Source organism: Danio rerio, chromosome 6 (assembly GCF_052040795.2).
Source record: "Danio rerio strain M-AB ecotype USA chromosome 6, GRCz13ab, whole genome shotgun sequence".
Lineage (NCBI taxonomy): Eukaryota > Metazoa > Chordata > Actinopteri > Cypriniformes > Danionidae > Danio > Danio rerio.
In genome coordinates this window covers 11653883-11665478 of record NC_141026.1, presented here as the reverse complement: position 1 = coordinate 11665478, position 11596 = coordinate 11653883, and the positions used below count along the sequence as shown (strand labels likewise).

Genomic DNA, 11596 nt, shown 5'->3' with positions numbered 1-11596 from the left:
TAATTTAGTCCTTAAATAGTGTTTAAACAATTTAAAAAAAAAAATGCTTTTATTCTAGCCGAAATAAAACAAATCAGAATTTCTTTAGAAGAAAAAATATTATCAGACATATTGTGAAAATTTCCTTGCCCTGTTAAACATCATTTGGGAAATATTTAAAAAAGAAAAAAACAATTCAAAGGTGGCGAATAATTCTGACTTCATCTGTATATATATTGCACAAAAGTTATTCAAAATCTATTCAAATCATTTGAATCTCAGTTGATGGAACGAAGATCTTTCGTTTTGCCTCATATCTTAACATAACTTTCTTAATCAGATTTTTTAGTGACATAAGTGTATTTTAATATAGTTTTACAGAAGTTTGGAAACCCAAAACACTTTGCAGTAAGTACACTCTCAAAATAAATGATTTGGCGTTTCACCATATTGAGTACAAAATGAGCATTTTTGGGAAATGTTGTTATTAAATGTAGCTAGTTCGGTGTTTATCGGGTAGCAATTATGAATGATTTTGATTGAGACTTCAACAACTTTATTAGATAAAAATATTTTTTTTCTGAAGAAGCCAAAAGTGTTCCCAATCTGTCATCAAATATATTATTCCGAAAACCTATGCAAGCAGGTAAAGACATCCGAGAACTATTAATAAATAAGTGAATATCTTGGTTTGACACTGAGAAGAGTTTGGTCAACAAGACAATTTGTATTGTTGTCAAAAATAAAATAATCTAAAGAACCTTTAGGGCCAGATTTGACTAAAGGTATAACACAATCAACGATTGCAGCAAAACTGGCATATTATTTGGGGGAAACAGGAAAAAAAATTATATATTTTTCGTATGAAAAAAGGACTCCACAGTCATCTTAGAGCTGACTAACTAAAAGTATAAAAGAGATTTATCTTTATATCTAATATTTTTATTATTCCAAATAAAATAGGTACGTGGAGAAAATGTTTAATTATATGTAAGGGACCTACATAATAAAGCCTAGTTATTAAAACTAGACACGTAATAGATTTTTTTTATTATAACATTTTAACAGTACAATAAATATACATGCCAGGGGGTAAGCATAAATCAAATACAAATACACTAATTTACATATGTAATAATCAAATAAACACATTGTAGAGTTCACAAAGTTTTAAAGTGCGTAGGGCTTTCTTATTTAGAGAGTCTCTAATACTACTAATGTATAAGCATAATTCAGTCATCAACACCTTAATGTTGGGTTTCTTATTGGTAAATAAACTTTTATGAATGTAAAATTTTGTTAGCAAAATAATTAAATTAATTAAATAAAAACAATTTTCCTCTTGAATAGGGTACATAGAAATGCAAAAAAGTAGACGTAATGGTATTTTCGAGATGTCAAAATAACAGCGCAACAAAAAATGTAAACCTCCAACTGAGCTAAAAACTTAATTTGGAATAAAATTCCAACATGACGTTGGGTTGTTTAAAAACGTCTTTAACCTCTTAATTGTAAATAAAGATTTTTTTTCTTCTTTTTTTCGTAAATAAAGATTTTGTTACACCATTCCTTATGTGTTTACGTCATCATCTCCGCTTTTCTCCCAACGTCGTTACATCTTCAGTCAGTTTGACCAATCACAGCGTGAGAATTCGGGACTCTTCCGGTATGCGCGTTCTTTCCGTTTCATCGGCCGAAGTGTGGAGCAGCGTGTGTTCATTTGAGCACAACGAAATTCTCCATCTGCTGACAGACATAGTGTGAAATCAAGGTGATCTAGACATAATATGTACCATATTTATATGTGCATCGCGTAGACGTGCTATGTTTGGCTATATGCTCATCTTTGCTGCATATTGGCTCATTCATATGACCGGTATGCTAACCAGCTACACACAGAAATGAACGGGGATGGTGGTGGTGGTGATGTTCTGGATGTCCATGTGTCTCCCTTTTGGCTTCCTAGTTACCAGTGAAGCCCCCTTGGCTCTAATAACCCGGCTGTCACTTGGCTGTGGTACAGGGATTTCTAAACAGTGATTTGATATACTTATGCCTTCTCTTACTTGTCCAGGGTGAGGAATATATATTTAGCCTTTCATACAGTTAATATGGCCGGTCAGCTTACACTCTTAGTGCGGGGGCTATTTTGGGAGCCTGGCCCCACATGTGTGACTGTCGTGAAATGGCAACTAGTTACTGCAGCTAGTCAGACTAACGAAGCTACATGTTACTTGACTTCTACAGTGTTTTAATTATGCTAATATCCATTTGAGTACTGACAACATTTAACCATGGCTCCTAAAAAGGTGTGGTGGCTGCTTGACCACTTGCGTTGTTTTGGTTAATTGTGTCATATAATGTAATGTCATTTTTTTTTCACAGATGCCTCCAAAGAAGGGAGGAGATGGACCAAAACAACCGCCCCTTATCGGACGTTTTGGGACTTCCTTGAAAATTGGAATTGTTGGGCTGCCAAATGTAGGGTACGTGTCACTTCCAGCCATGTGCGCTGCATCTTTGGTTTAAAAGAAGCAGTGCTGTCAGACTGATCAATTGCGAATGCTGGATGTGGTTGGGTTGTATTTGTGCCTGTATTGTGTGAAATGTATAGAGGGATGATGACTCATGATCCTGAGCCATTATGAGAATGACATCATCCTGCCATGAGGATGGTTGGTGGTTTTTGAATGGAAACAAGGTTGCAGTGGATCAAGTCCGAACAGTCACAGTAAAAACTTGAAATATCCGCTTGTTAAGTGGTGACGTGTTGGTGACGTTTGTAATACTGTTCCCGGGTCCAAGCCGCCACTCATTTGAGTTGAGAAATTATTTGTTTATAATCACTTTTAAGTCAAATCACACATTAAAGTTAATTTTATATAAAGTCATTGTGTATACAACAATCTCCAGGCTTGCTGCATAACAAATACCAAAATTTTAACAATTTATAAAAAAATGAATCACTTTCTGGCCATCGGATATTAGGCATGAACATATATATTGCGATTGTGATTTTCGAAAGTTTTTAATCGCTTAGTAAACGTTTATAATTACTCTTTCATGAGTCTCCCCATACAGTTGAATAGAGCACGTGGACCCGGAGGCCGCTTTGCGTGACGTCACTTTTAACAAGCGGATATATTCACAGAAAATGGTTATGTTAACAGCATATTGAAATGTGTTTAAGTTTTAAGGGCAACTAAACAAGTTAAGGGATCAGAAAAATATCAATCTGTAAGTGTGTTTTATATTTTAAAAGAGGGAAATGTACTTCAATGTCTCTCTGGGTCATAAATGAGGCTTCCCGTTTTTGTTTTCGCTTTAGATTCACTAAAGTGGGTTTATGTACATGGGAAACATTAAATGTAAGCCAATTTAATGTTGATTAAATGCTAATTTACTGACCGTGTGGTGTTATGACAAATAATTTTGGCAGTAATGTTAGTCAGTAATGTTGTTTTAACTAAACATTGCAATACAAATATGCTCACTTTTGTTGACAATACAAGAAGTGTAGCAGATTTATGTAAACATGTAATAGAAAATCTAATGATACTTAATTTTTACGATATTTTATACACACTATTGTAAAGAAAATATCTGTTGCTGTATTACTCATTTTTTATTTTAGATTTTTAAAAACTCTTCTGTTTGAACTATATTTCAAATATTTGTTCATTAATGTAAATCAAAGTTTCATGTTTTTTTTATCTAAATCTACTTTTTTTCTCCAGAAAGTCAACATTCTTTAATGTTCTGACAAAGAGTCAGGCAGCGGCTGAGAATTTTCCTTTTTGCACCATCGACCCAAACGAGAGCCGTGTGCCCATTCCAGATGAACGTTTTGACTTTCTCTGCCAGTACCATAAACCAGCTAGGTGCGTAGGTACATGATACAATTACCAGCATCGTCTTCGTCATCAGTGACACCGTGTTTTTAATCTCTCTTTATTTTTTCTTCAGTAAGGTCCCAGCGTTCCTGAATGTGGTGGATATTGCTGGCTTGGTAAAAGGAGCTCACGCAGGCCAGGGTTTGGGTAACGCCTTCCTCTCCAACATCTTTGCCTGTGATGCCATCTTTCACATGACCCGTGAGTACATTATCATTTCAAGATTTGAGTTTAGCTCTAACTGGGGTTGGGCGATGTCGACCAAGATGTCTAATGTGAAACATTGCGATGGACGATGTCATCGTAGGCGGCGGTGAATTAATTATGCATTAGTAATTAATTAATTCATAATTAATTAATTAATTATTTGTAGCCTACCGTTTCAACCACCTGACCCGCATGGTCTTTTATTTACCCATAACCAAATCATAAATAAAGAAAGATAAGTTGCACACAAATTACCACCTGTCAATCACTTTTTCCATGGGACTCTGGCATGAATAGGCAGAGTGATCTGTGTAGATATAATGGCATCACAAACTTGGTTGGTACAAAATGTGCACAACCAACAGTATCTGGGTTTTTCACTAAAATTGCTAAGCGTGAAAGCGAAAGATTGAAGCAGTGTACTGATGCTGTGACACGTTGCCTGATAGATTCAAAAGACTGAAGAGTCATTAGATAGAGACAAGATTGATTTGGGGCGGGGCAGAGGATCTTGTTGCCGGCTCAGCATCGTGACGTCTATTGGTCATCAGCGATTGATCATGGCAACGTCTATCGACCCAACCCTAGCTCTTACCATGAGGTTGGAACTAACTGGAAGAACTAGCTTATCGTTAACTTAGGCCCTGTTTACTCTGTCAGGTCTTGATGCCAAATTCTGATTTGTTGCCTGTCCGTTTACATGTTATTTTAATTATGACCCATTTCTGATTCGCATGTTTACACTTGCCATATAATTTACGACGTCGCACTTGCGTAAAGGCGGGTTCTAGCTTCTGCGCCACACTAGCCACAATGGAAGAAATTGTCTTGCTTTTAGCTCTGCGAAATATGTGAAGTTCGCCATACTTTAAAATGATTTTGAGGCGGAGGAGGAGGAAAAGGGCCGTCATTGCAGCTTGCGCGTATGGTTAATATATGGTGTCCTCCACTGACTCATCTCCCCACAGGGCAAGAAGGCAGGTAACTTCTGCCGTCCACCTCTGACCACTTTCCTCCTCCATGTTTCCTCTGTTCTTCTTGTTGTTGTTGTTTTCTGCGTCTCCACACATCCTCTTCCTTCTACATCATTAAACTATGGAGAAGTACCAAATTGTTGCAAGTTTAATGACGTACAAAACAGCATGCCTCAATAAATTCGATCTGCCTGTTTACATGATAGTCGCATTGTCACATCATTTAACTTATCTTACATTATCTGATTTATATCTGATTTATTTCCAAATATGAAGGAGGCCTAAAACTGATCTCTGAATATCCGAATGCATGCGTTTTTTTTCGTGTTTACACGGTCATTGAACAGATCCGATCTGTGTCACATATGTGCAAAAAATCGTAATTGGGTCACGTTTAACTGGCAGTGTAGACTGGGCCTAAAAAACAAACCATTTTAGATAGCTTTACCTAAAATAAAACAAGTGCGGGGCAAACATGACAAGGATAAAATAAATCTGTTATTAGAAATGAGTTATGAAAACTATTATATTTAGAAATGTGTTAGAAAAAAATCTTCTCTCCGTTAAACAGAAATTGGGGAAAAATAAACAGGGGGTCTAAAAATTAAGGATGGGCTAATAATTCTGACTTTAACTGTGATACATAACTAACTGTGACATCAACTAACTGATATGTAATATAATAAATCGTGTTTGTGTGTGTGTGTGTGTATATATATATATATTCATTTATTTTATATTCAATTATTTAATTCATTTATTATATTATATATCATTTATTTATTATATTATATATAATTTATAATATATTTTATTTTATGCATATAATATCTGATAATATGCGTATGTAACTAGGAGCTTTTGAGGATGAAGATATTATCCACGTGGAGGGCTGTGTGGATCCAGTAAGGGATATTGAGATCATTCATGAGGAGCTGAGGATGAAAGATGAAGAGATGATCGGGCCAATCATAGATAAGCTTGAGAAAACCGCTGTCAGGGGTGGAGACAAAAAACTCAAGCCTGAATATGTGAGTCAACTATAAATTCCAGTCTTTAAAGTTCTCTCCATCTTTCAAATTAAAAGTTTTATTCATTAAACGGATAGTTCACCCAAAAATAAAAACTGGTTTCTTTTGTGTTCAACAAAAGAAAGAAGATATACTGAAGAAACACATAGTAATTGACTTCCTTAGAATTTAAAATTTTTATTACTATGGATGTCAGTGCCCGCTTTCTTCAAAACATTTTTCAGAATACCTTTTTTTTGTGTTCAACAGAAGAAATAAAAGTTTAAATATTGAATTTGAGTGAGTAAATTATGATATTTTTTATTTTTTGTGAGCTGTATCTTTAACAGAATATTTACAGAGCTTCATGAACTGACTGTTTTACATCATTTGTTTTTCACCTTTTTGCTTGCAGGACATCATGTGTAAAGTAAAGTCCTGGGTGGTTGATGAAAAGAAACATGTTCGTTATTACCATGAATGGAACGACAAAGAGGTTCAAATATTTTTTCATTACTTTTTAATCTGTATAGAGTTCTGCAGGAGAAGCACAGAAACAAATATAATTTGTGTATTTACACTTGTCATTGTCATCTTTTATTCTAAGACATAATGTCAATAACCCCCTTGAGTGTGTATGGTTAAATGGGACTACAAAGAACAATTGGAACAATAAACATCATTACACATCACAGGAAAACTACCCCTCCATCTATAAAACAATTTAAGAATCATACAATTTAAAAAAAAAGTATTAATTTCTTTGTTTATGGTTCACTTCAGAGCTGCATAATTAATCATAAAAGATCTCGATTCGACCGCCTAGACGATCTTAATCCAGCATTTCTACGATTCTGTTAATCATATTTTCAAGTTCAGGAGAGAAGAAAAGGCAGCCGCACAAGTTTTACATTAGTTGTTCAGCAACGTGGACACCTCTAAATGGTGTTGAAAGAGTCACATGCTGTATTTATAAGGTACAATTCACCTCAAAAATGTCATTTCTGTCTTCATGTAATGATGTATCTGCGACCGCAAAATCACACGTGACGTGAGCTGACCCACAGCTGTTACCACAGAGCTCTGAATGAAGTCCACTTTAGTGAACAGAACTTGCATAGGCTGTTAATAACAGGTCACAAAGTTGTAAATAAAATTCAGTTTGTGGCACAAATCGATCGTTTGGGAGCCGTGCGGGAAGTGAACCGCTCTTAGCAGTGAAAACAGTGTTGCCAGATGTAGCGGACTGATTCCAGCCCAAAAGGATCCAAAATCTGTCGAAATGCAAAAATACCCCCCCCCCCCCCCCCCCCCCCAGGCTTCTGAATTCATGGAAAATCACGTCAGTGTCAGATTTTAAGCAGAAAATTACAGATTGTAAATGTATGTCTCAAACACAAAATTATCATCGTCAGCATTAATGACCAGGACAAATCTAAAGTCTGTTCAAGTCCACCATTCAAAGTCTATACAAAATTTAGCATTTTAACTCACAGTACAGCTACACAAAGCCTATTGCTGTTTTACCACATGTTTAAGAATAACAATAATAATAATAGCCCATTTATATTAACCTTTATTTATATCTACAGAATCGTGAGAAAATCGTGAACTTATTTTTGGCAAAAAAACGCAATTCTCATTTTAGCCAGAATCGAGCTGCTCTAGTTCACTTATATTCACCATTAATCCAAAAATCAAATGACAAATCAGTTTGGATTTTTGTAAAGGGAACCAGGCTGATGATAACTTTCCGCTTGACCAAATAAGTATATAATCACTGCGGAAACTCTGTACAAACCTGGGAAGTTTTTTTTTCCTTTCCTCAGATAAAGGTTTTATCTAACTGTTTTTGTGTTTGTTCTTCAGATTGAGGTCTTAAATAAGCATCTGTTCCTGACATCCAAGCCAATGATCTACTTGGTAAACCTCTCAGAGAAAGATTACATCAGGAAAAAGAACAAATGGTGAGATGACATGTTTGTCTGCTGTTAGTGAATACTGTGGTGCTGGTATTAGATATCCTTTAGACCAGGGGTCACCATTCTCATTCCTGGAGGTCCGGTGCCCTGCAGGCTTTAGCTCCAACTTGCTTCAACACACCTGCCTGGGTGTTTCAAGTATACCTTGTAAGACCTTGATTAGCTTGTTCAGGTGTGTTTGATTAGGGTTGGAGCTAAAATCTGCAGGACACCAGACCTCCAGGAACAAGTCTGGTGATGCCTGCTTTAGACCATTTGTTTTCACAGTTGTGTCATCTAGTATAAGAATAAGAGTATGTAATTAGTAATGTGAATATAGAACAGAAACGTATGACTGGTTTTAAGGCTCCATGCTGCAAAACATGCACTTTAAAGGAATAGTTCACCCAGAAATACAAGTTCTGCCGTTTACTCATCCTACATTTGAAAGCTTCTTTCTTCTGTTGAACACAAAGATAATTTTAAGGCAAATATCCAGTGTCTTCCATGTTGTTTTTGTTCCTTCTTTGGATGTCAATGGCATCCTTCTTAAGTAGATCTTGTTTTGCACATCACAGAAAAAAAAATGATATTAAACACAAGTATAATGAAATTGTCGTGTGAGCTGTATCTTTAAAGGATGTCTGATACAACATAATCTGTAATGTCATAAATTGAAATTCTTCGTTTAAATTCTTTATTTCAACTGCAATGGTCTTAATAAATTAGATTAAAAGTGCCCAGCAAATTCAGCACCCTTTTTCAATCTCACATTTTTTGTGCATTTTAGTGCCTTATTTGCCACAATCTCCCATTAAATTATGTTTCAGACCCCTAAATAAAGCATTTGCACTCTTTTCTTTTATAGGTTAGTGAAGATCAAGGAGTGGGTTGACGCTCACGATCCAGGTGCGCTGGTCATCCCGTTGAGTGGCGGTTTTGAGAGCAAGTATCAAGATATGTCTGATGAACAGAAGCAGAAATACTGTGAAGAGAACAAAACGCAGAGGTCAGGATCTGCTACAGTAGTACAACACTATTCATTTTTGCGTTAAGTTCACCCCAAAATGAACATTCTGCTATTAAATACTCGTCCTCATGTCATTTCAAGCCCTGGAAACTTTTGTTCATCTTTAGGACACAAATTAAAGGTGACCAATTATGCCTTTTATTACAAGATGTAAAATAAGTCTCTTGTTTCCCTAGAGTGTGTATGTAAAGTTTAAACTCAAAATACCCCATAAATAATGTTTTATAACTCTTTGAAACTGCCTCTTTTAGGCTTTGATCCTATTTGTGCCATTTTAGTGACTGTCACTATAAATTCAAATCAGACTGCTTTGTTTTTAAAGAGGGCGGAGCTACAAATGCTGATGTGTCAGGATAGTGGCAGAATTAAAAACAAGACTGAGGTTCTATGCTAATGAGGGAGAGATTGTCATTAATGTTTGGGGCTTTTCCTCTCTTAAGCCTGGTTTATACTTCTGTGTCAAGTGACCGGTGTAACCCACAGCGCATGCAACGTGCGTAGCTGTGCATTTATAATACTGCGCGCTGTCTCGGTTGGTCTGCATTAACACTTCCGAAACACCATGTGAGGTGTTTATGCTCCTCTGTGTCGAGTTTCTTCGCTGGTGTTTTGTTCTTTCTGAACGCTTCCGGGATGTACAAGTGGCTCAAACTCGCTCATTTTGAGGCAGGAACCGGCGGACGTGCAACAACTTTAACTATGAGGTAAACACAAAACAAAACTTTCCATCCGGAGCTCCTTCACGGGACTCCACACTTGTAAACAATCGCTCCATCGGGCTCGCGCGGCTCTCGGTCCCGCCCAGACTCGTCAGCGCTACCAAGCCGACCAATCACAGAGTTTGTGCTACACGTCGTTGCGACGTGTAGTTACATTTTTTGAGAGGTGCACGTCAGCAACGCCGACGTAGGCCGACGCGCAGGGCTATGCATTAACGCCGTAGCATATGCGTGCGTTTGACGCAGAAGTATAAATCAGCCTTTACTCGTACAAAGCGAGAATGTAAATCAAAGTGTTTCTGCAGACTGTTTTCATCAAGTGTGATTGTAAAAAATGTGATTCATACTTTTTACCATTAGAAGCTGGTTCTATGCACAGACAATTGTGTTTAAACCCCTTATTTACATTTACATTTACATTTAGTCATTTAGCAGACGCTTTTATCCAAAGCGACTTACAAATGAGGACAAGGAAGCAATTTACACAACTAAGAGCAACAATGAATAAGTACTAAAGGCAAGTTTCAGGTCTGTAAAGTCTAAGAAGGGAAGTGTTAGTAGTTTTTTTTTTTTTTTTTTTTTTTTTTTTTGTACAATTAGTGTGATATTCAAAGAGGCAATTGCAGATTAGGAAGTGAAGTGGAGACTAAATAGTTGAGTTTTTAGTCGTTTCTTGAAAATAGCGAGTGACTCTGCTGTTCTGATGCAGTTAGAGAGTTCATTCCACCAACTGGGCAGATTGAGCGTGAGCGTTCGCGAAAGTGATTTTTTCCCTCTTTGGGATGGAACCACGAGGCGACGTTCATTTACAGAACGCAAGTTTCTGGAGGGCACATAGATCTGCAGAAGTGAGTGCAGATAAGAAGGTGCTAGGCCAGAAGTCACTTTGTAGGCAAACATCAGAGTTTTGAATTTGATGCGAGCAGCAACTGGCAGCCAGTGCAAACGGACTAGCAGCGGAGTGACATGTGCTCGTTTAGGTTCATTGAAGACAACTCGTGCTGCTGCATTCTGGAGCAGTTGAAGAGGCTTGATAGAGTTAGCTGGAAGCCCAGCTAGTAGAGAGTTGCAGTAATCCAGTTTGGAGAGAACAAGAGCTTGAACAAGGAGTTGAGCTGCATGTTCAGATAAGAAGGGTCGGATCTTTCTGATAAAAGTGATTTTTGCATAATAGTTCCCCTTTAAGATGTTTTACATGAAATCCAAGAGCTCTCTTATCTTTCATTGATAGAAATGGTCATTGTAGATTATTTAAGCGAGGTACAAAGAACAGACCCCAGTTTAACTGTTTAAGCAGCATGGAATGTTTTGACAATGTTGCTTTTCTGGACATGAACACCTCAGAACTGTTGCTGTCTCCTAAATAGTGTTCTGAAGATGAACAAAGGTCTCGGCAGAGTGAGTAATTGATGACAGAATTACATGTTTTGCACGAACTAACCCTTTAATCATGACTTTGTTTACATCTTGAGTCATTTGTTTCAGTATTCTGACTAAGATCATCAAGAGTGGCTATTCAGCCTTGCAGCTGGAGTACTTCTTCACAGCAGGACCTGATGAAGTTCGTGCATGGACCGTCAGGGTGAGCAAAAAAAATTAAGACTCATGTCCAGAAATGCATTTGAATGCTGTAAATATTTCTACTACTCACTATTTCAAATGTTATGCTTGTGTTTGAACAACTTACAGAAAGGCACCAAGGCGCCGCAAGCAGCTGGAAAGATCCACACAGACTTCGAGAAAGGCTTCATTATGGCTGAAGTCATGAAGTTCACAGACTTTAAGGAGGAAGGGAGTGAAAACGCAGCTAAAGTAAGACTGGG

At 37.0% G+C, this 11596-nt stretch overlaps 1 protein-coding gene across 4 annotated transcripts in view; it reads left to right on the top strand.

Annotated features, from left to right (window-relative positions):
* Positions 1-1604: 1604 nt before the first annotated feature.
* ola1 (Obg-like ATPase 1) overlaps positions 1605-11596 on the top strand; it is a 10977-nt gene continuing 985 nt past the window's right edge. The window contains 10 exon segments of one of the 4 annotated variants that reach the window (NM_214700.2): positions 1605-1750; positions 2365-2465; positions 3717-3860; positions 3946-4073; positions 5909-6084; positions 6479-6559; positions 7933-8030; positions 8893-9033; positions 11259-11355; positions 11463-11585. In NM_214700.2, coding sequence (NP_999865.1) covers positions 2365-2465; positions 3717-3860; positions 3946-4073; positions 5909-6084; positions 6479-6559; positions 7933-8030; positions 8893-9033; positions 11259-11355; positions 11463-11585 — 1089 coding nt within the window. In that variant the 5' untranslated portion in view covers positions 1605-1750. 4 annotated transcript variants of the gene reach the window in all.